Genomic DNA, 24,123 nt, shown 5'->3' with positions numbered 1-24,123 from the left:
CTTAAAGTTTCATGTCTTGTCCATTGCCTTTTCATATCCAGATCTCAAGATTGGAGTATTAAAAGTTTCCCAACTCCTTGTCTTCAATCTCTTTTCCCTCTACTTTATTCTATCACCTGTTATTTAAACTGTTTTTTCTCTACATTCCTTTAGCATGTCATACTCCTGCTTTGATGCGTTTCACCCTACCTGAAACGTCTCTCCTCCCCTCCACCTGCACATTTTCAAGGCCAAGCTCACTCTTATTTTCTTCTTTAACTATTCCCTTAAGATTGAAGCCAAGCCTAGATTAGTTCTCCCTTACCACCTATAATATCTATTGATGATGGTCAACATTATTCAAATAAGCACTTAATTAGAAAAGACAGAAATACAGTAAATACAGACCAAGTTTTGTTTTGTCTCACAGCAGCTAGCAGAATTCTGTTCATGAGAAATGTTAAAGTGCTTATGAACTGGTTAATTTACAACAGGGAAAATAAATAATATAAAATGAATTTTCACTGTGAAGAGTATCACAGTCTCTACAATTTTGCTTTTGTTAATTTTAAGATGATGTATCCTAAGTTAAGAATACAAATGAATTACGTAGTTTTAAGCATTTAAATTGTCAATTCTAATAGTCTTACTATAATAGTATTTACAATTTTAACTAGTTTGCATGAATTTAGCTTTTAAATATCTAAATGTCCTGTTATAAAATTGGATAGTGTTTTGGAGATTAAAAATTAAAAATATGAAATGATAAAGCATCATCATGTAATATTGGTTGTCCCTTCTCTCTCCTGTATCATAGGTTTTTGCTCTATTTACTGAATCTTTCTCATTAGCATACGAGCATGGTATGCTAATTTTTCCACATATGTACCTTCTCATAAAGTTTGCTTGATCACACAACTTTCACTAGCTACTGTAAAACACCTCAGTATAATTGTCTGTTCTAGCACTTCTCAGACTCTAATATGCATACAAATAATCTAGGGCTCTTGTTAAAATTTAAATTCTGATTCAGATGTCACATGTTTCCTACTTCAATAAATTAGCCTAAAACTGTTGTGCCTTAAAACAACAAACATTTATTTGGACACAGCCATGATGGGTACCTCTGGCTCAGGATCTTTCCCCCTGTAGTCAAGGTACTGGCCTTGATTGCAGTCATCTCTAGGCTTGGCCTGGGGAGGATCTGTTCCAAGCTCCCTTCATTAACTGTTGGTATGCCCCATTTCTTTGCTTGCTATTGGCCAAAAACATCTGTCCTTTGCTATGTGAGTCTTTACATAGAGCAGCTCACAACCTAGCTGCTTGCTCCAACAGAGAGGGTAAGGGCAACCAAGACAGCCAAAATATTTTGTAACTTAATCTCAGAAGTAAAATATCATTACTGTAGCCATATTCTGGGCATTAGAAGGCAATTACCAGATCCAGGCCACACTGAAAGGGAGAGGATTACATGGGACATAAATACCAGGGAGTGGGAGTCATTGGAGGTTCTATCTTAGGGGCTGCCTGCACAGTAGCTTTAGGGTGGGTTCTAAAAATGTACATTTCCAAGAAACTCCTAGGTGATGCTAATGCTCCTCATCTAGAATCTTGCATTGAAAAGCAAGGGTCTGCACTTCCTGCCTCCAGTTCCTTTCTTTCGATCATCCTCTCTTGATCAAACTTTTTCTGATTGGGCTTTTTCAACCTCCACTCCACTGAAACCGCCATTGTTGCAGTTGCCAGTGATGTCCACATTATTAAATCCAGCACTGAAAAAAAATGATCACTGTCTGGAAGTCTTTCTTTACTTGGCTTCTGGAATACCAAATTTACATTTCTTCTCAGTCTGTTCTGCAAGTTACCTATCTCCCTGACTATAAATGTTAGTACATCCCACAGTCCAATTTTTTGGACCTCTTTTTTATCTACGATTAACTCCTAAGTGGTCTCATCAAGGCTTACAGCTTAAATTCCAGATACATACTAACCACTCTCAAGTCTATGTCTCCTGTAAGGGCTTTTCCCCTAAAATTTTAACATGTTTATCAAGTGTCTAATACATACCTCAGCTTAGATATCTAATCATGATTTCAAACTGAAAATATCTAAAACAGAACTCTTTGTTCCTTCCCCCCAGGAACACCCTTTAGACCCCACTTGGCAGTCTTGCTTCTAATCGGTGTTTACTAACCCAGTATATACCAACACATGTCAATCAGTTGTTTTAGTGAAAAACCTGGAAGTCATCCTTGAATCTTCTCTTACTCTCATATGTAACAGTCATTAGGTTTTACCAGTTATACCATTTAAATATCACTTGAGTCCCTGCCTCACTCTCCATCCCCATGTCACCACCCTAGTCTGACCATTATTACCTTTTATACAGATTTCTGCATCCGTTTACTAGTTGATTACAGCTCTCAACCTCCAACTCAAGTGATTGTATTCCACCCATCTGTTTTCCACGTTCATGATTTCCTTTACCTAGAGGATAAAGTTTAGATCATTTAATATTTACAAAAATCATACATAATCTGGCATGTGACTCCCTCCCCAGTCCATTGATCTCATTCCCTACCTGCTCTCTGTACTTCAGCAATACGGGGACTGGGTTATGACTAACACTTCCATTTGATTCTTCATGAAAATTGTCTCCCTGCCTGGAACATTCTTTCTTCCCTTCTTTGTCTAGGTAACTATAATTTAACTCAAGTTTCAGCTTAAACATAACCTTTTCCTGGAGGCTGTGTTTAACCTATTAGACTAGGTTTGGGACAACCACAGTGCAGTCCACAGCATTATCTACTTCATTGTCTTAACTGCCATTATATTTGATACTAATCATTTAATTATCTTTTTCTCCCATTAAACTGTAAGCTTTTGGAAGGCCAGATCCGCAGAGGTAGATCCAGCTATTTTGAAGCCTAAAAAATAACCTGGCAGACTCTCTTTAGAATAAAAATGCAAAAATTTTATGTACTGAGGCACACACACACACACACACACACTTAGGTACAAAAGTGAATATTCATTTATAACAAGAAATCACAACAAATTACAAAAACTGATAAATATAAAAATATATGACAAATATAAAAATATATAGTGAACATACTGCAAGAGGCCATTTCCAAAAGCCCAAAGTTTAAGCTTCATTAAATTCCCAGTAAATTCACATCTGCATATTAATCTTTTCCAAAGCTTTATGTCTAGTGCCAAGAGGAGTGCTTAATACATAGCAGTTACTCGATAAATGTTTTTGAATGGCTATATTAACTGAGTTATTTTAAGTTATATTTTTCATGTATATAGTATTCAACACATTTTTTATAAATTAGATTTCTACAAAATGTTTTGTGTATTACAGAATTATTCTATTATTTTTAGTTATTTGCTTTGGTCATGTGTCAGATAACAAATAATGTACATTACTTTTATTTCTTAGCAAGTCACTGGGCCCTATGCAACTATTGTACCTCTTTAGTCATTAAGAAAAGCCCCTTGATTTGCATCAAAAATAAGCAGACTAATCTTCTCTATGTGCTTCTCTGTATGTTTGTGTGTGTGCCTATATTTTTACAGGTCATATAACAATAAAACTTCAGGATTAATTTTGAATTACTATGTCTTTTTAATAGATAAAAAACTTCAGGGGGGAAGCGATCTATTTTCCATTTTCATTACAATATAGTTTTGTAAACATTTATCCCTGGATAACAAAGATGTCAACATTTCATATAACTTGAAAAACACATAAAATATTTTCTTCATTGTTAGTTTGTCCATAAGATATTCTTTAAGAGATGATTTGAATCAAGACAGTAACATAGCATTTCAAAGATAAGCTACTTTGTTTAAATCTTTGGAGTTTAATTCATTAAAATAAAAGTAAGTTAAATTCCTTTTATAATAATACTGTAAATTTGCTGAGGAGTTACTGTGCTCGTATTAAAATTGTGTGTGTGTGCACGCGCGTGTGTGTTATAAAGTGCAGCCCTCTGATCAATGCTCACTTTCCCTCCCATTTTCCTAAATACATCATGAAAAAAGGATGAGGTTTCCGCCTTAATTGCTTGTGCCTTTTATTCACATTCCTCTCTCAGCCAGAATTGTGAAAAGAGTGTTAGTAAAAGGCTGCACAATAGAGCTTTTCATTAGGCCTCAGCAAGGCACACAAAAGAAGGCTTTTGGAAAGAGTGAATGCATGAGTTTAATTTGCAGGTGGAGAGTAGATAAAAGGTGCTGACGCCTCTATTATTCTCTTACTTAGGTGACCCTTACCCTGTTCAGCTGATCCCAACTACCATGGCAGCTGCTGCCGCAGCAACACCAGGCTTAGGCCCACTCCAACTGCAGGTAAGTCAGGAAACAATACAGAGGAGACAAAGGTTAAGTAAATATCGAAAACAGCTATTATGGTGTTAAAGCAAAATAAAACTGACTCGTGATATTTGTCTCACACTTTCTGTTTTTAAATTTATTTGTACTGATCCTCAACCAAAAGTTGAAATGTTGATTCTCTTAATTTTTAGCCCTGTTTTCTGCACTAAACATAGCTTATTGTATTTCTTTTCTTGCCTGTATGATTAAGAAAGTGAGCTGTAGTTTTGCTTTGATGACCGTGTGCCATAATTTTGTCACAGAATGGTCCTTATCAAGGTAAAAAGAACAAAACAACCTGCAAAAGGTATTCAGACACTTGAGGAGCAAGGCGACTTAACAAAAATGCATTTAAAATTGCTCAGGATGCCCAGTATCATTGAAATGGTCTGTAGGTCTCTTTGTTCTCCTGCTAATGCCAGCTCAGTTGGGCAAACAAGGAAAAGTAGACCAAATAAGCTGGAGACTAAATAAGCACAACTTTATCCCAGTCATCACAATTAGGACTTTTCTAGCCATGCGGAATACATATTCCTATAATCCGAGAATGTCAACGATAATTTTACCAGATGTCCAAGTGATATGAGAAGCTTTGTCTCTGAGGTTGAAAAGAAAATCAATACAATTAGAGTAACAGGTAGCTTTGATTAACTGTTGACATTTTTGAATCAGCATCCCACAAAACATTCCTTAGTTTCTATCGCTATGGACCTTGTGATTATGCAAGTAATGGGAATAGAAAATCATCTAATAATAGGATTACTCTCCTCTTGTGAGAAGTTTCATATGTTCGTTAGCCTGAAAGACACAGTATGCCTAAGAAGCCAGAGGTAAAGCAGTTATACTTAATAATTAATTTTTCTTCGTGAAAAGGTATTGTCATGATAGATGATCTTAGTCTATAAGGGAAATATAGTTTTATATTGTAGCATCAAGAGACAGATACATCTGGCCTGCACATGGGTTTATCAGAAGACCTGGTGGGTTTCTGAAAGGCCAGTTGAGTTTCACAGGAGGAACTACCAGTGTGAAAGCTGAGACATACTGTGTTCTACGGAGGTTAATAACATTCATTTCTATTCTACCTTTTCTGCGAAGAACTACACTGTGAGTATCTGTTTTCTTTGAGCTGGAAATGCCTTGGGAAATGTTGGAGCCATGGGGACAATAAAAGTAACATAACATTTGTTACCCTTTGAAATGGCATCTGGGGAATAACTATAATACGAAAAAGTGATTGTAATAGGTAAAACTAAAAAGAGTAGTGGAATTAGCAAGAGGGAATAATATCCAGCAATAGATTAAATATAGGAATAGGGATTTTAGAGATTTCAGATGTTGGTTTTCAAAGCAAGTTAGACATTCTCCTTTGACCGTTGGATTAGTGACGAGAGGAAGTGAGAGCAAATTAGAGGCAACTCCTATGTTCATTGCAGGACTCTCTTCGAAAGTAGCTATGTTAAGCAACAATCTAATCAACTTTTCCTATAGAGACAGTATGAGACTATTTGATGCTGATTTTTATTTTTATTCTTATATTTGAGATTATCTTGAGATATTAAAATATAAACAGTTTTGTCACCGAACAAGAGAAACTTTAGACACCAAACATATATGCTCTTACTTTACCTATGATTTGATATGTAAACAGGGTAAAGTTCCTTTCATACAAGTGGTATTGTACCCATTAAAATGCATGAGTTGTATAGCCCCAAATAATCAATACTGTAGTATAACAAGAAAAGTAATAATCCAAAAGTTTTTCATGGAAAGCCATCAGCTACTATTAAAACACATTCACGTAAACATACAAAAACACGAGTTTTTTGTTTGTTTGTTTGTTTGTTGCAGGGAGAAAATAACTGTTATTCAGAATCAAACGCATGACTAAAACATGTCGTGTCAGAGAACCTGGCTTTTCTTTGAAGTGGACTGACTCTCACTTTTGCTAGGGTGCTTACACCAACTCACTTTTCTGCTTGTTCCTAACACAGTATTCACAGACCCCTTGACCTTGACTTCAGCCTTCCCCATAGCTATAAAAAGGATATCTGTTACTCTCCCTCCCCTTGCCTTAAAATAGCATCCAAATTCTTTTTTTCTCCACAAACCTGCCGAGATGGGTGACAGAAAAGCTAACTATAATGCCGAGTCAGATGTTTCATTATAAGCCTTACCTAAAATTCACCCCAGTCTTTGAAACCTATTTTTGAGATGTTTCATCTCAGTGGAGTATAATATATGGGTCAGTTTTAATTTTCTCCAAAATCTGCTTTTAATTATGCTCTGTTAAATCTCTATTTTCCATCTCTTAATACCTTGAGTAGACTGCATCACTTTCCAGTCCTTTCAGTTATTAAAATTCAGTCCTGATGGAAACTTTAATCTTATATCCATTTCATATCCCACTGTTTCCCCTTCCATCGTTAGTTAAGAATCCCAGCTCTAGAGACCAGAAGTAAGAAGGGTGCAGCTTACTCTTTTGTTCTTCAGCTCCAATTTTGTTCCTGTGCAGATGTGGGTTTAGGAAGGTATGTCTGCCCTGAGATACCGTGGAGACAGTGTGTGTGTTACTTTCTTGTGTATTGAACAGCTTTTCTTGGTCTGTTAAGAGAGGGGAAGCCAGGTCTGTTGATCTATGCTTCCTGCCCTTTTTTTTTTTATTTGGGATGTCACCACTACTGGCCAGGAGCTACGTGGGTAGCATGACACCTGCCTTTGTTCACCCTCTGTGCTGCTCCATGGAGAACCCTGTAGTCTTCTGCTGAGGTCCTCTTCTGTGCCCTGTTAGAGCTGTGGTGGTAGCACATCGCAGTCCTCATCTCAGCCTGCAGCAAACACCACACGGTATTCCAGCAACCCACCTCCAGCTTTAGATGACTTCAGTAGAGAAAACAGGCATTCCTGTGTCTTTAGTTACATAATACACCACCAAGCTGTACACTGTCTAGTTCTCCTAAGACCTTTCTACGGATGGAGGAGTCTTTAGGTTTTTAGCTCAACGAAAAACCAGTTGAGGAACAACGTTCAAGTTTTTGCTTTATTCTGGCTTCTCCAGTTTCTACGAATTCTGCTTTTTGGGTAAGCAGGGAAGACCACTAAGAACCAAGCCACCCTGTAAAGCTGTTAACCGAGTCTTCTCTCTCCTCAGCTCCCTCATCAGACATGAGCTCATATGTATTGTGGGAATGGAAAGATGGGGTGAGAAGAATGAGAGAGGTGAGAGACAGTCATGAACATTGACTGAAGTAGGGCCAGGACAGCAAGGTTTCAATAAGGGGAGTATGATTGGTGGTATGGGTGCTGTCTAGTACCAATTGCTGGTGTCTTTCTTTAGAACCATTGAAGAGTTTGTTGTTGTTGGCTTGTTCTTACTCGTTTTCTATTTTTGTTTAATCTGTTCGTGTATGTTTTAAGTAGGTAGTGATAAACTCACAGCTATACTTGATAAGGCAGCAGTAAGATGGGTTGAGGTAACAGCAGGAAGACCAGTTGGAGTAACAACTGAAATAGCCTTGTCAAAGAACTAGTGGTTTTATTCAATGGTAATGTGGAGGGGATATATATTTTAAACACAAAATGATGCTGTCATATATATTTTAAATACAAAAGGATGCTGTTTTCTTTTCCTTGGGTCCAAACCTAATGATTTTAACGCATGTAAAGTGCCATAACAACTGATGTCACTAGTTTATATCACCCATGGTTATGGAATATTTTCTTAAGCTTGTTTCTCTGGTAAAGATTTTCCAAAGATTATCTTATTTAATTCATATTACAAGATTTTGTGTTATATATTAATATCTCCATTTGGCAAAGAAGAAAGCTGGGTCACAGAGTCCAAAATCCATGGCTTTAAACAATTATATTTGCTTCTTCAAGTAGAGGAGACTTTATGTTAATCTTTGGAGACACTGGCCCTCTTCAGACATTTGTTAACTCATAACCAGCTAATGAAATTATAACAATAATGCTGACTAACTGACATTAATACAAATACTCTCTGTGCTTTGCAATAATGAAAGAAGTAGCAGGATTCGTAATGACAGCTATCTACTTCAGACTCTGAATTTTCTATTTGATGCCTCTTTACATGGATATATGTTAATTCAAGTACTTCTTTTTGAACACCTAGATTAAATAAGGGATATTATAAATCTATTCCTACTTATGGTTGACTTTACTTACCTACCATATGTGTTTTCATTTGAAATAACCTTTTGCATATAATTGTTCGCACTTGGATAATATTATGATAAGCAAATCCAAAATTTTTATTAAAGAGTGCAGACAAGTACAATTATTTTAAAAGACAAGCAAAATGATATGCTTTAAAGGAAACTACTGTTTATTACTTAACTATTATTTTATGTCCCTGGAGATCCTTATATAATAAAAAAATTCTTCATGTAGAAACATCACCTTACTGTGTACTTTCAGAAGCAGTTAAAATATTCTAAAAATCTTCATATATATTTATTTTTATGGAGAAAGTCAGCTTAATCTAGATCATGTATATAAATAATACAAATTAGCATGTACCATAGACACAATTTATTATTTTAATATTAAATCTGTCTTTTTCTTTATGCATTTTAAATCTTCCTTGAGCTTCAAATTCACATTAGCCCACTGCTTGTTGACTATGAAGAGGAAATATACAGAAATTTACAGACACTGTAAACTGAGTCCAAAACAGAACTCATCAGGGGTTGTCTGCCTTGTCCCTAGACTTCCTTATTCTTTGGTCTTAGTGAATGACTCCATTTCATCTATTTTTCAACCCAGAAACATGAGAGCTCTTCTTAGCTTCTCTTCCTCCCTCTTCCCCATACATTTATTCATTCACTAGCTTTTCATTCCACGTACTAATAAACCAAGAATCTATCAATTTTCTTCCATCATAATTGTCACTCATTTGGGTTGAGCTATCCTTACTACTTTCCTAATTCACCACAGCAGCCCCTAAACTGGTCTTCTGTCTTCATCTTGCCCCCTTCAATGCACTCTCCACTATACACTATACATTAGTCAGAATAATCTTTCTTTTTTATTTTTTTTTATTTATTATACTTTAAGTTCTAGGGTACATGTGCACAACGTGCAGGTTTGTTACATGTGTATACATGTGCCATGTTGGTGTGCTGCATCCATTAACTCGTCATTTACATTAGGTATTTCTCCTAATGCTATCGCTTCCCCTCTCCCCACCCCATGACAGGCCCTGGTGTGTGATGTTCCCCATCCTGTGTCCAAGTGTTCTCATTGTTCAGTTCCCATCTATGAGTGAGAACATGCGGTGTTTGGTTTTCTGTTCTTGCGATAGTTTGCTCAGAATGATGGTTTTCAGCTTCATCCATGTCCCTTGCTGATTGTAGAAAATTTTGTCATGTCGTTTTCTTGCTCAAGGACCTTAAATGACTCTCTGGTGTTTTGAAGTTCTTTCTCAACTCTGGATCTTTACAAGTGGTGTTTCCTCTTCCTGGACTAACCCCAGGAAATAACCCCATTACTCACCATCTTTACTAACCATCTCCCACTTACCCCTCAAGTTTCAGGTTAAAACATCACTTTTTTCAGGGAAGAATTCACTGGTCTTAAGTCTGGCTTAAAGTAGCTCCCGTGTGTTCTGAGAGCACGCTGCATTTCCCTTCTCACATTGCTGGTAGAATGTTTTAAATCCTGCTTTCTGGCATCTACCAGATGGTAAAGTCTATAAAGTCAATGGTTCACCATCATTTGTACTTAACCAAGAGCTTGAAATATTTTATGGACTCAAGAAATATGTGTTAAATAGAGAATGAAGAATGAATCATAACAGTGTACTTTCGTTAAATTATTCATCTATTTTGCTCAAATAGCTATCTTGCTTTATAATATTGAAATTAAGCTGAATACTAATAATTAGTGTTCTATATTAATTAATCTCCACCTTTTAAAATGAGACAATAGCAGAATTTCAGATATCAAAGGCATGGTTTGCTGATAGAGGAAAAAAATAGTTTGAATTTGGTTAATTAAGATAATGTTGAAATTTTATAATAAACTGTCTCATTTAATGAAATAAAAGAAACGTATGAAAACACTCTCTGTGCCTAGTAGCATGTTTGGCACTACAATGTTTACAAACATTAATTTTGTAACTGTTTTGCTCCACATCACCTACTCAGTCTATTCCAGATACATTAGGCTCTTTTCTGGCCTTTATCTTACCAAGGCATAGTCCCTTCCTAGAGTTTTGTGCTAGCTCCTCCCTCTAGCTCTTCCCTCTGCATGGAAGGCTAAGTCTTTCACTTCATTCATGTATTTACTTTAATACCATCTCTCTGAGGTCTACCTTAACCAACCTACTTAAAATCCTAAGATGGATCCTAAGAGATATCACACTTCCTAGCTCTTTTATTCTACATTTTTCTCTATAGCACTAGTCATCTTCAAATATACTATAAAATGTATTATGTTTCTTATGTATTGTCTTTCTTTTCCAAATGTACCACCCCACAAGGACAGGAATCGTTGCTGTTGTTCAATAATATATCTCAGGTATCCAGAAGAATGCCTAGCAAATAGCAGGTATTCAATGCATACTTACAAATGAAAGAAACTATCAACTATCATGGCTAATGGTCATAAGAAGTTTTAATAAAACAAAGCAGTATATATTGATTTCTGCAGTAAACGATATTAATTTAATGGCCAGGGAACTTGATATTTTATCTTGCCCCCATTGGAAGATTCTAAGAGTATGAAAAGTCCACAGCTCTCTCTCTCTCCTGTTCTTTCCTCCCTTTATCTTATCATAACAATGGATTGCTGCATAAAGAATGTGTTTTAGCACTTATTACAGTTTATCTAATTCTTTTAAAATCATTATAATTTACATGAAAAGACCAAATGTTACAATACTTGAGAATTCCTATATTATGTGTTAGTGTATGTATAGACATATATAAAAATATGAACTACTAGAGGTACTTTTATTTGACTCATTATGGCTTATTCTGCCAATACAATACTGAAGTAAATTATTTCTAAATAATGAAAGCATTTGTTTATCAAAATAATTACTAGCCAGTTAGCAATACCATACACTGAGTTTACCTTCTTCTCTCTTCCTTTCCTTCCTTCTTTTTTTCATTCTTCTACATCCTCAAGTACTCTTTTTTATCTCCAAGAGCCAATGATGATTTGGACATTTACTTATTTATTATACTGATGCTGACTCTTTTTAAAGGTGAGGGATTCATTTATATAGCTTACTTATCTATGTTCATTTTAATATTAAAAATGAATATCACTATTTACACAAAATGAAGTTACACTTTGAATTTTTGGACATTTGTGACAAGGTAAAATCAGCTAAGTGAATCATCTGTTTCTAATTAATAAGATCAAATGATGGCAACAGTCCATCTAGCATTTATTTCTCATATTCATTTTTGTTATAATTTGCATTTTTACTTAATGGGCATCATGAATATTTTTAATAGTAGTAATTCTTCTGTAATGTACTGTTTCTGTTTTTTGCTACACTTCTAAGATTTGAGATTAGAAGGAAATATTTATCCACTTATTTCTCACTTTATAAATACTGTATTTGTCTTGGCCAAAAGATGGTTACCACCTGTTCTACCTATAGGAAGCCAAAAATGTTGACTCCAACCAATGATTGATAGTGATAAGCAGAAGGAAAAAAAGATTGAAATTCTTTTTGGACGGTCTTACTTAATTCAAAATAAGCAAGTAGCGTTCAATCATGATTTTTATTGACTTAATTAAACTTTTACAATTATTTTAGTAGGACTATTTAAAAAATTCATAATAATAATTTTGGAATAAAGGCTCAAAATTCCAAGTTGTCATAAATGAAACCTCATGGGCTTACAGCTTCAGTAACCAGTAATATTAGTAGTATGCATTCTCTGGAATAGAGAAAATGATAGATGATGTGTGATCGTGTTAGAGAATGAATCATACAAAATATCAACTGAAATCAATCTTTTTTTCTTAGCAATCATAGGTATAGGAAGTAATATTGGAAATGGCTTAAGCTCCTGCCTGATGGAGAGTAACATCAATGTAGAGGTAGATGAAATACTGAAGCTCATCTTTTTAATCAAACTCCTGCTGGTCTCTGAAGAAGGTCAATAATTATGACAGGACACAGATAAATGAATATTCCATATATCCCAGCACTGTGAGTGACTGAGCATGGCCTTATATGCTTGGCCAAGGGAAACTTCCAGAAAATCAATAAGGAAGTAATAACCATATAGAAAGATCTAGATGTGAGGATTTTTATCTTGTTATTGAAGGAATTACTTACAATCATGTATACTTGTTAAGTATTCATCTTTACCTACCCAACTATTGTACTACTTGGTTAAACTTTTAGGTCGTATCATTTTCATACAGGGTGAATAATGATCAACTGCTCTTCATTTCAGTCGCAACCCTGGTGTGCTATTTGCTGCTGGACTTCTGTGTGCATGAGTGAGTTTTCTTGCAGGTTAAAAGACTGAATTCCCTCTTTTCCTCTGCCTTCGACCCTGAGCCTGGAGGGCAGACAGACAGAAGCACACATATGATTAATACAGCACAGCTGCAAGAGTGAGTCATTTGCATATGTATTAATAGAGGCAAAAAAACCCCAACAACAATTAAATTATATACAGAGACAATCTGCATACTAAAGAACATATGCAAATAGGCCTGAAAAAGTGCAGCCAACATTTTCTCTGACTTTTCCAAGCCCGTATGGGCTAGAGTCAGAGCCCAGCAGTTTCTCAAGAATCCGCTTTAAGGAAGAATCTATTAGGAACTGCTTCCATAGTTGTTACCACCCCTAGAGTTCCCAGGAGGTGCTTGACATTTGGTCAATGGAGTCAGTACACACAGTGTCTTTTTCATACTATTTCTGTGTTTTCTTGCTTTCAGCAGCTTCATCTCTCACTACATGCTAACAGAAACATCAGTCCACATGTGTTTTTCCAAAGTGTTCATTTTTATTGTAATGACCAATTAAGTAAATGGTAAACTTTAAAATTATATTTGAAATTTTGTTATTACCTATACTGAAGCTATATAACTTTAGTCAGTACCAGGTTTTCTGGTCACAAGTCCGTGCCCATTCCTTGATAGTATCCTGTGTTATCTTAATCAAAACATATTTAAGTGACTCTAAAATGTTTTTGGGCTAATTAATGTACATAAAGGAATTGCTGGCCCAAGACCAGCAACAGATGTAATTGTACGAACACTACCAATTTCTTGAAATTTCTAAAGTATCCTTTTTAAAATTTTATCAAGAAAAACAGAAATATTCAGTTTTCTAATCTTGGCTATGGATAAGAAGAGAGGGCAACTAATATTTTTCAAGTTCACAGATTATGTTTATCTTAGAAACTTGTTCTTCAGCCTAATTGTTGGTTTAGTTTATGTTACTAGTATTCTTTAATTTATTTAAGGAATGTTTTATAAAGACAAATTCAATCTTGGGAGTAAAATTTTACCTAAGTAAAAGTTATCACCTTAATAGGACCGATAACCCAAATGAAGACAGATGCTCCTTAAGAGGAACAAATGCTGGGGTTTTTGTTGTTGTGGTGGTGGTTGTTGTTGTTGTTGTTGTTGTTGATACTAGAAAACTATTTAATGTTATCCATGGATTTTTATCCATTGTTTGTATGGTTAAGTCAAAGCATGCAACTGGGATATACAAATTGCATTACATACAACTTGTAACATAGGGTGGAGTCTTAATTAAATATACAGAGGAAAATTTACTTAATTATATATAGATACACACAAAAATTTAATGTCTTAGGGGATAGAGGAAAGATAAAAAGATGAAAGCAACTTTATTTTATTAAGCTATTATCTTTAGATTAATATTTTAAGAAGCACTTCATTTAGTGAGAGGCAGTATAACATAATGGCCATGAGTGTGGTTCTTGCAGCCATCTCTTCCTTAAACGATCATACTGTTACTTACTAGCTCTGTAACTCTGGGCCAGTTACCTAACCTCTCCATGCCTAAATGTTCTTGTCTGTAAAATGGGTATAAATGATCTCTTATTGTTGAGGATTAAATGAGATAATGCATGCAAAATCTTAGAACAATAAATGTATTATTTCTCAAATACCATGTGCTGGATTAGAGTTAATATTTAATAGTATTAGCTGATTACTAACTGTTATTAGTAGGTTTGAGAACTATTTTTTGTTGCTTAAAGGAAGTCTTGAAAATTAGGGCATGACAGACTTTCCTTATGTTTCAGAGCAGCATCTAAAGTATGTTAATAAAACTGAGACAACATGTCTTATTTTTGAAGAAATAATTTCATTCGCCTCTGTGGTATAAAATAAAGGCCCATCTCAAGAATCTATGGTAGACAATGAGTTTACTTATCCAGAAGACAATCTGGGTAGTTTCCTGAAGGGTAGTTTTTCATATTTTGCTATTGTTTGTTCCTTGTTACAGTATTTATATCTGTAAAATGAGAATAACATCTCCAGTCAATTCCCATTTTTCCATGGAGGTAATGCAAATGAATTGTTTCTATGTGCTGCCTCTAACTATTCTAAATAAATTTCTTACGAAGTCTAAAATAAATTATGTTTACATAGGTGCTTTTAATGTAATATGCAACTTTTTGTAAATAATATAAAATATTTTCTTGTATAGCCATTCAAACTTATTTATTTCCTAGGTAATAGACACATGTCCTAGATACACTAGGATACATGTCCTTTATTCCACCTATATATTGTCCATAGCAAAATTATTTCTTGAATTGAGAAAATTTTTCTTTGACCAAACAGTTTTATTTCACACTTGAATGTGAAAGTGAATTATTTTTATAGACCCATAGTATCCTGGAAACTTTATTTATTCAGCAAATATTTATTCTTTGTAAGCTATTGAGCTAAGCATTATAAGGAATGCAAAGATGAATCAGTCAAGGATCCTTGGTGGATCATAGAGGAGGTTGAAATGAAAGAGAATGAATGAAATATGAAAGTGGAATAGAGTTTGAAGAAAGGCAAACAACCTATCATTCTAACAAGTATATTTGAAATGAAAAACTCCGCACAGATGGTTGAAAATGTTGTTTCAAACTATTCACCGGACTCCAAGTATGTTCAAGCACCCTCCAAATAGTACCATTCACTTTTATTTGTTTTATATATTAAGTTCTACCGGTTAAAATTGAGTTAAAGATTTCTGCTGCTAAACAAAACTTAAAAACCATTCTTCTATTCCAGCTCCTTAATTTTATGGATGAGGCAATTTAGACTCTAAATAGTGACCTGGCTAAACAGATATTAACGAAAGGGTCTCCGGAATCCTAGCAACTGACAATTAAATCTAGCTTCTTCCCATTTTGCCATGATAGCCTTAAAACTAAATGCATATATTTTTATATGTTATTTTTAAGTTGTTTTGTTTAAAATGATGGGAAGAGAAATTGTTAATTTTGCACTTAGGCCATTAAATTAAGAAAGAATGAATAAAACAATGGTTAGGATTTGCATATTGGGAACAATGGCAACCTTCTGAATTGCTTTCATTTTGCTGAGTTCAGTGATTGTGTTCTGTGAATTAATTCTTTTGTGGAAAGCTATTGAAAGATCAAGGAATTTAGAAAACAAAACAACAGAGAAGCGTGCTGTTTCATATCTATTTGTACATAGAAGGTTCAAAGTGAGATTGTTTACATCACAAGTCTTGATGACATTTTATTTGCTTTTTAGAAGAAAGATAGTATTCAAAAATGATTATATAATCATGCAGATAAGATGTTGCAGTCATGAATGAACTGTTCTGAGAGAAAGACCAAGAAGAAAAACCACATTACAATTTTGAGCTGGGTTTGGTTGGCAAGTGTCTTCACAAGACTTGAAAATAGAGCCCTATTTGATTCCTACAGAGAAAAAAAAAAAAAAAAAAAAAAAGCTTCAGCCAGCCATGCACATTTCAAATTTGCTGTCTCCTGTGGAAGTTTCAGTATTTTCCTGCCAAATTGAGGGTATGAAAACAAGACGAAAGGGAGGGATGAACTCTAGTGTTTCCATTTTTCTTAACCTTGACCTTTCTCTTAATGCCATCCTCCTTTTTCTTATCCAAACGCTCCTTGAATGAAGAAAATGAACAGGAAGAAATGGAGGAACAGACTCAAAGTACGCTCACAAATTATTTGCTACAGTGAGCTTTGGGGCAGCGTAATTAATGCCTCTAACATGAAAATTACAACAATATTATGTCTTGCTTTCTCTACTACTGGAACTTCTTCAACATATAATTTTAAAAGTAATAGTGTTAGTGAAAGTTACAATTACCTCCTTTATGGAGTGAAGCAGAACTATAGAAAATATTGTCCTTTCATCTGTAATAGTTGCTTAAGATAACAGAGATAATTCCATCTGAAATTTCACTGTACTGTAGTATATGACTCCTACTATTTTAAATATGCTCTCCAAGTATTTTTCATATGGCTAGTTCCCCACCCCAACCCCTGGCTTTCATTCTTTGGTTTAAAAGAAATTTTAAATTAGTAGGAATAGTACAACTAAAATATTTGATTAATAGAAAGGAGATAAGCAAAGACACTTAACCAAACAGCAACAAAAAAAGTTAAACCAAACAATAAAAAAAAGTAAAGGCCCTTACACGTTCTCTGCTTTTATTCTTATTTTGGTTTGATTCATCCTGCTTCTGGTTTTCTTCCAGAGAAATTTTAAATTTTTATATTTTTGTGTCACTTGAGATATAAGCCTAGCATTAAATATAATATAAAACCATAAAATATCAAGTTTTTATACATAGAATATTTGCATTGTAACCAGTTAGTATTATAATGCTATATTGAGACAGAGTAACCAGTTAGATGACTTTGATGACTTGAGGTTTTTTTTTTCCTCTAAAACATGCTCCACTAATCTTATTTAAACATTTATGAACGTTAAAACTTACAAGTAATAATATTTAAAAGGTAGGTATAATGTAATGGGTTATGAGCTTGACCTGTAGGATAACACAGTCCTTATTTGCATGTATCTTCGATGAAGATATTGAATATCTCTTAGTCTCAGTGTCTTCACCTGTGAAATGAGATACTGTTATTCCTACATGATAAAGGTGTTGTGAGAATTAAATGACATGGCACACACAAAATACTCAGCGTAGCATAAGCATTCAGCCTCGCGTAAGCATTCAGCCTCATTAGCTGTTATATTCATCATTATCTCCTAGATTCAAAGGTATAAAACTGGCAAAGAGCCTATCCATATTTCAAGTTAGCAAGTAACTTTCTTGGATGCAGAAATTATATTCTGCAGCATAAAGGTTTAAGGCAAATGGAGAAATTCATCTTAATTCAAGTTTGGGTTGAACACCTTTGGGAGCCAAGTCCTCATATTTAATGCAAGCAAAATGTCTTTATGAAAACAAAATATCCCTTCGGTATAAAAATCTTTTCTTCTGCATGTCAGATTACAAAAATGTATGTTTCAATTCTTACTAAAAATATAAATAATCTGTCTCTCTTTCTTTCCATTCCATAAGAGTTACTAGAGCTTTGCTTTAATAGCATTGACAGTTATTTGTGAAAGGAACAAACATTCCTCTTTGAAGGGCAAGCCATTGTGTTACTGGAAATTTGTTGTATTTGTCATAATAAAGAGAGTTTTACAACAAGAATGAATAGTTAGGGCATTATAAAGGCAACCAAAATAGTTGGTCTACCTATGATGATCCATTCTAACCTCCCATATTGCTCTACAAATACAGCAGTGAATTAACCCACATATGCCTGCTGTTCCGTTATTGGAACGCTAAGCTTGTGGGAGTTATTTATATCCTACTGCTGAAGGTCATTGCCAAAGTCTGATTTTTCACACACAAAAAACCGCAACCTCTGGCATAAATGGATTAAGGGTTCTAGTCTCAACCTGCCTCTGAAGTGATATATGAATCTGATCTCATGTCTTTTAACCTACCCAGCACTTAAGTTTTCTTATTTGTTAAATACCTATAAGTATAGCTATCTACCTGTATCTCATGGAGAAAGGGATAAAAGAAGATTTTTAAAAAGCACTAATGAAAGTAGCCAGGAGCCCAGAAATCCCCAGAAGGAGCCTCTCTGTACCTTGTGAGTGGAATTTCCTGATTCCTCGATACATCTATTCTTGTGTTGTCAGGGAAAAAATGGGAGAAGAATATTGAGGCAAGCATTGATTTGAGGCATTAGAAAGAAATGCTTTGCAACCCTGAAAATTGTCAAGCCAGCTCTGAAGATCCAATTAAGCAAGAAAGTTTTAATTATTCTCATTCCAACTCCATGGAATAAGAAGGAAGATGAGCACGTCAGACCAGGGCTGGATAACCCAAGACACAACCTAAGAACATTAAGAACATGCTTATGCATGAAAAATAAGGACCATCTAGAAATAAATAAATAAATAACAAAGTTGAACATAAAGTAGTTTCATAGTAGTCATCAGAATGTTGTTTTATTTTGAATTGCATAGCCAACTAGATGGACACCATATACTTTTTTAGTCCTTAGGGCTCCTAAAGGTTTAAAAATAGGAACTTCCAAATATTTACTTTTTTGTGACTCTCTCTATTTCTCTCTTTTTCTCTTTCCTATCTTTTTTTCTTCATTTTTTCCCTTTATTTTTAACTACCTTCCTCTGTTAATTCCTCTTTACCTCTTTCTTCCCCTCAACTATTTTCTTCAATACTTTCCTCCTTTCTTTTTTCTTAAAGTTCTAGCTACATTTTTATTCTCCCACAATTTTGAAACAATGGAGGGACTGTCTTCTTTAGGAACATTTGCTTGAGGCCAGGAGCGGTGGCTCATGCCTGTAATCCCAACACTTTGGAGGCCGAGGCAGGCGGATCACGAGGTCAAGAGTTCGAGACCAGCCTGGTCAACATAATGAAACCCCATCTCTACTAAAAATACAAAAATTAGCTGGGCACGGTGGCAGGCGCCTGTAATCCCAGCTACTCAGGAGGCTGAGGCAGGAGAATAGCTTGATCTGGGAGGCAGAGGTTACAGTGAGCCAAGATGGCACCACTGCTCACCAGACTGGGCAACAGAGCAAGACTCAGTCTCAAAAAGCAAAAAACAAAACCAAAAGCAAATATTTGCCTGTCAGCTGAACAATTCTATTAGTAATCCATATATGAGCACACGAGTTAAGAGTTGGAATTGGGAATTTCAAGTGGCAAGGATGGTGGATATCAAAGAAAAAGATATCTGAGATTGTTTTGTCTAAATATAATTGATAACATCATAGATATTAGAAGATACAAGCCTTAAAATGTTTTCATCCGTATTTCATCTCTTTGTATTAATAAAGCCAAATAATTTTAAACAGAGAGGATTCCGTTTAGACCGTAACACCAGTAACAGCCCCCACTTTCACCCACTCTCCCATTAGAATGAGATGTTTTCAAACTGTGTTTCAGAGATTGGGAAGGAAGTGTGAGTTCTCTTGGCAAGGAAAAACGTAGAGGTGGAAGCACAGCTCATTATTTTTGTACTCAGAAAGTACTGCACAATTGGTTTCTTAGCATCAGTTGAAATGGAAAGAATTGCTTTTCACTTTGTTTATTTAAGAGTCTATCATTACATTATATTCTTATTATCTTAAATGGTGTATGCTGAACCCTGACTGCCTGCTGTCCTGCACACATAAAACATTTGGCATGTGGCATATTGTACATATATAGGGATCTATCTGAATTAGCTAGTGTTTTAGAAAATCTTTATAATCTAAAATGGTAGCAAATTCCCACTTTCTAACTCTTTCTTAGGAAGAAGGTCCAAAATGTTTAAGAATTAAAAGTCAAAGTTGTTGAGTGAGATCCTTTTTATCTTGTTGCATTTGTATCTTTTGTTTTGTAATTTCTAAGATTAATATATGTTAAAATTGGCTATATTTTGGATGTACAATTCTGAATTTTCACCACCTCTGTAATCAGGATATGGGACAGTTCCATCAACCCCCAAAATTCTCTTGATCTCCTTGAGAAACTCAGAAAGCAATTCTCCCATCTCCTCAGAAAGTCTAACCCTGGCTGATAAGACAGTGGAGTTTGAGAGTGGGCAGGAACCAGATTTCTTACATTGTAATAGGTGTTCTTTCACTCCCTCCATTTTAATACTGCTTTCAGCTCTGTCTAGTGTCCCTCAATTCAGCGTTTTCTCTAGAAAGTAAACACTTCGTTTTCTCTTTATATTTACTCCTCACCTTATTTTGCGGGGGTAAATTTCTGCTTTTAATTTTATTCTTAAAAATTTTAATTGTGACCTAAAACTTTACTAATTTGTGTGAATCCTCTATAGGTTTCTTTTTATCATGGTAAAATATGTTTAACATAAAACTTACCATGTTAACCGCTTTTATGTACACAGTTCAATGGCATTACGTACATTTACACTGTTGTACAACCATCACCACTACCCGTCTCCAGAACGTTTCATCATCCCAAACTGAAACTACATACCCATTTTTTAACAAGTCCTCATTCTTCCATCTCCTCACCTCTGGTAACCAGTGTTCTACCTTCACTCTCTATGAATTTAACTATTCTAGGTACCTCATATTACTTAATCATACAGTATTTGGCCTTCCATATTTAATTTTATTCATTTAACATAATGTCTTCAATATTTATCCATCTGGTACCATGTGTTAGAATTCCATGCCTTTTAAGATTGCATAATATTCCATTGTATCTATGTACCACATTTTGTTTATTGATTCATCTATCTATGGACATTTGAGTTATTTCTACCTTTGGGCTATGATGACAAATGCTGCTATGAACATTGGATATACACATATATCTTCTAGATCCTGCTTTGGGTATATACCCAAAAGTGGAATTGCTAGATCATGTGGTAATTCTGTGTTTCTTTTTGTATAATTGTTACCCTAATGGATGTGAGGTGATATCTAATTGTGATTTGGGTTTGCATTTCATTAATTATTAGTGATGTTAGGTATATTTTTGTATATTTGTTGGCCAATTTTATATCTTTTTTGTAGAAATGTGAATAAGATTATTTTTGATAAAACTTCTGGGAATTGATTCCTAGATAATATTTACTTTGTAATATTTCTCACTTTAGGTGGGCCTTTTATATTTCTTGAATGAAAGAGGGATAAATGAACAAGTAAATGAATAACACTGTTTCTAATTACCATCTGGAGCATTTGAGTCTTAGTAACTGCTAGAGTTGCTACTTGGGGCAGTTTCCTTACCTGATTGTAAGGCTACATCTTATAATCTAGAAATAAGGATAGTAATATTTCCTTCCCCATGGTATTGTTACGCAAGTTAATGCGCAAAACTCTTAACACAGTAACACATCAAGATCAAATTAAAATTTGCTAATAAAAATATATCCATCAGTGTTTATAATTATCAAATACATTTGTCTTATAATAATACATAAATGCTGTATGCTTCTGTCTCTACTGTTTATATGTAAGGAGTACTCTTTTATAATTAAAATATTTTTTAAAAGCATAAACTTCACAGGATCTAACTCAGTACCTTTCAAAAAATGTTTTTGCTGACTGAATAAAAGAATGAATGAATGCATATGCATGTGTGTGCCGGTGTCCTGCACACACACAAACACAACTTTGTTGCATTTGGCCTGTCTGATGTTTTTCTCATTACTACCCTTGAATCCAAAGTATGCATTGCCTCAGACTATTGGATTGATCTTTAAAGGAACTTTAAGTCTTCTGGAAAGGTATCGAGTTAAAAAAAAAAGGTGGCAAAAGTTTTTTTTTTTTTTTTTAATGGCTAAAATAATAGAATATAGATGAGTTTATCTGAATTTTGTTTCTGATTTTCTGATTCATGCTGTGGCATTAACAATACCATATCTCTGATTTTCTGTCAATAAAATAATAGAAATATTATTTACCAATTAATGATGATATAGCATAATATTTAAGTAGGATTTTGTGAATATTTTATTAAAGTTTATGGAAGTGTGATATACAGGATCAATGGTAGGTTGGCACAGTGTTGATATATTTTAATGGGTAAATTTTCCCAATTGTGTGCTACTGGAAAAATATCTGTTTCTTGTACTAAAATATTTTCAGTTTAAATCAGATGGATTTTTCTTCATTTAAAAAAAATCACCCTTTTTATTTTCAAATTCGCCGAGATCTGAGGTTGGAGTTCACACACTGAGATCTGAGGTTGGAGTTCACACACTGATATCAACCAAACATTGAAGTGCAGGATCAGAAATGGAATAAGGGATGATCCAAATAAAAAAGAGAAATATTAGATTTTTTTAAAAAAGCTAATTTGTCACTTCACTCATTGAATATGAACTGAATAGACTTCTAACCCTTAAAATACTTTTTTTTTCTCTTTTTATTGCCTGGAATCTTAAGAGCTTTATCATTTGCAGTCATAAAATGAAAATATACACCAAACCCTCAAAGGGCAAGTATGAAATTAAATTATATTTGGGCAGCTGTAACCTTTTAAAACGATCAGATTCCAGTTAATGTATTTCTTCCTGTTCCAAGTGCTGCCATGGTGTTTGATGGTGGGAAGCAGTCCAAAGGGCACTGGGAGATAATAAATTCACTGTAAATTTCACCCCAAGGCATGTCTTGATACACCAAGGCCTCCATTTAGCAAGGCTGACCTAAAACTCTTGTCACATCCAAAGGTCATTTAGGTTGGGGTTGGTGTGTCCCATCTATCTTTCCTTGATGTAAAGAGTGACAGTTGAAACAGGATTGAGCTCATAAACAGTCATCTGAATATGAAAAAGAAGCTAGCTTTGGAATAGGAAGGGAAAGTGAAGAGAGAGCTACCTTTTACGGTGTGACTAGCAAATGCCATGGTTTTTGCAAAGTTAGTGAAGGGTGGGTTGATCTCATAGCTCTTGTTTCAGAGCATTCTTTAACTTGGAAGGCATTACTGGATTTGGTTGATTTAGGGTCTGGTACTCTTTCCTCTTCTATTTATATTTGTCTCCAAAGCTGGGAGTATGTTAAGTATTTTTTAAAGAATCTAATATTTCCAACCTTCTTTTACTTTAAAATCACAATATTCCTTCCCCCCTTTGCACCTGTTCTCTTTAGTTCATATACCAACACATGGGAATAAAATAGGAGGAAACTGTTTTAGAGAAATAAAGCCTAATGTGGTCCTGGAAAACAGTGATTTTTTTCTAATGCCCTCTTAATCATGCATTTTTTTATTGTGGTAAAATATGTATAACATAAAATTTACATTTTAACCACTTTTAAGTGTACAGTTCTGTGTAGCATTATATACAATGTTATATAACCATCACCACTTTCTGTGTCCAGTACATTTTCATCATGCAAAATAGAACCTCTGTATTCATTAATTATTTCGTATTTCTTATTTCCTCTTCCCCCATCCCCTGATAAGCTCTATTCTACTTTCTGTCTCTATGAATTTGCATATCCTAAGTACCTTATATAAATGTAGTCATACGTTATTTGTCCTTTTGTGACTGGTTTATGTCATTTAGCATAATATTTTCAAGGTTCATCCATGTTGTCGCATGTATCCCTCAAATACACACTTTCAGAATGACTTTAGTTCTCTCAAAAACAACATTTACTTATAAATGTCAAGAATTGTGGATATATAACTTCTCAATTATAATAATCATAACTAATATGTAGTGTCAAATAGAGAAATATTAAACAACTATGTGACAAATA

The 24,123-nt window shown here is 34.5% G+C and overlaps 1 protein-coding gene across 4 annotated transcripts in view; it reads left to right on the top strand.

Annotated features, from left to right (window-relative positions):
- SOX5 (SRY (sex determining region Y)-box 5) overlaps positions 1 to 24,123 on the top strand; it is a 1,081,658-nt gene that overhangs the window by 961,604 nt on the left and 95,931 nt on the right. For all 4 annotated transcript variants that reach the window (XM_011994779.1, XM_011994778.1, XM_011994777.1 and 1 more), the window contains one exon: positions 4,253 to 4,338. In XM_011994779.1, coding sequence (XP_011850169.1) covers positions 4,253 to 4,338 — 86 coding nt within the window. The remainder of the gene's footprint in view (positions 1 to 4,252; positions 4,339 to 24,123) is intronic.

Source organism: Mandrillus leucophaeus, unplaced genomic scaffold, assembly GCF_000951045.1.
Source record: "Mandrillus leucophaeus isolate KB7577 unplaced genomic scaffold, Mleu.le_1.0 Scaffold461, whole genome shotgun sequence".
In the NCBI taxonomy this organism is placed as follows: Eukaryota; Metazoa; Chordata; class Mammalia; order Primates; family Cercopithecidae; genus Mandrillus; species Mandrillus leucophaeus.
The sequence above is the reverse complement of the archived record's forward strand: the minus strand, read 5'-3'. Positions and strand labels throughout refer to the sequence as shown.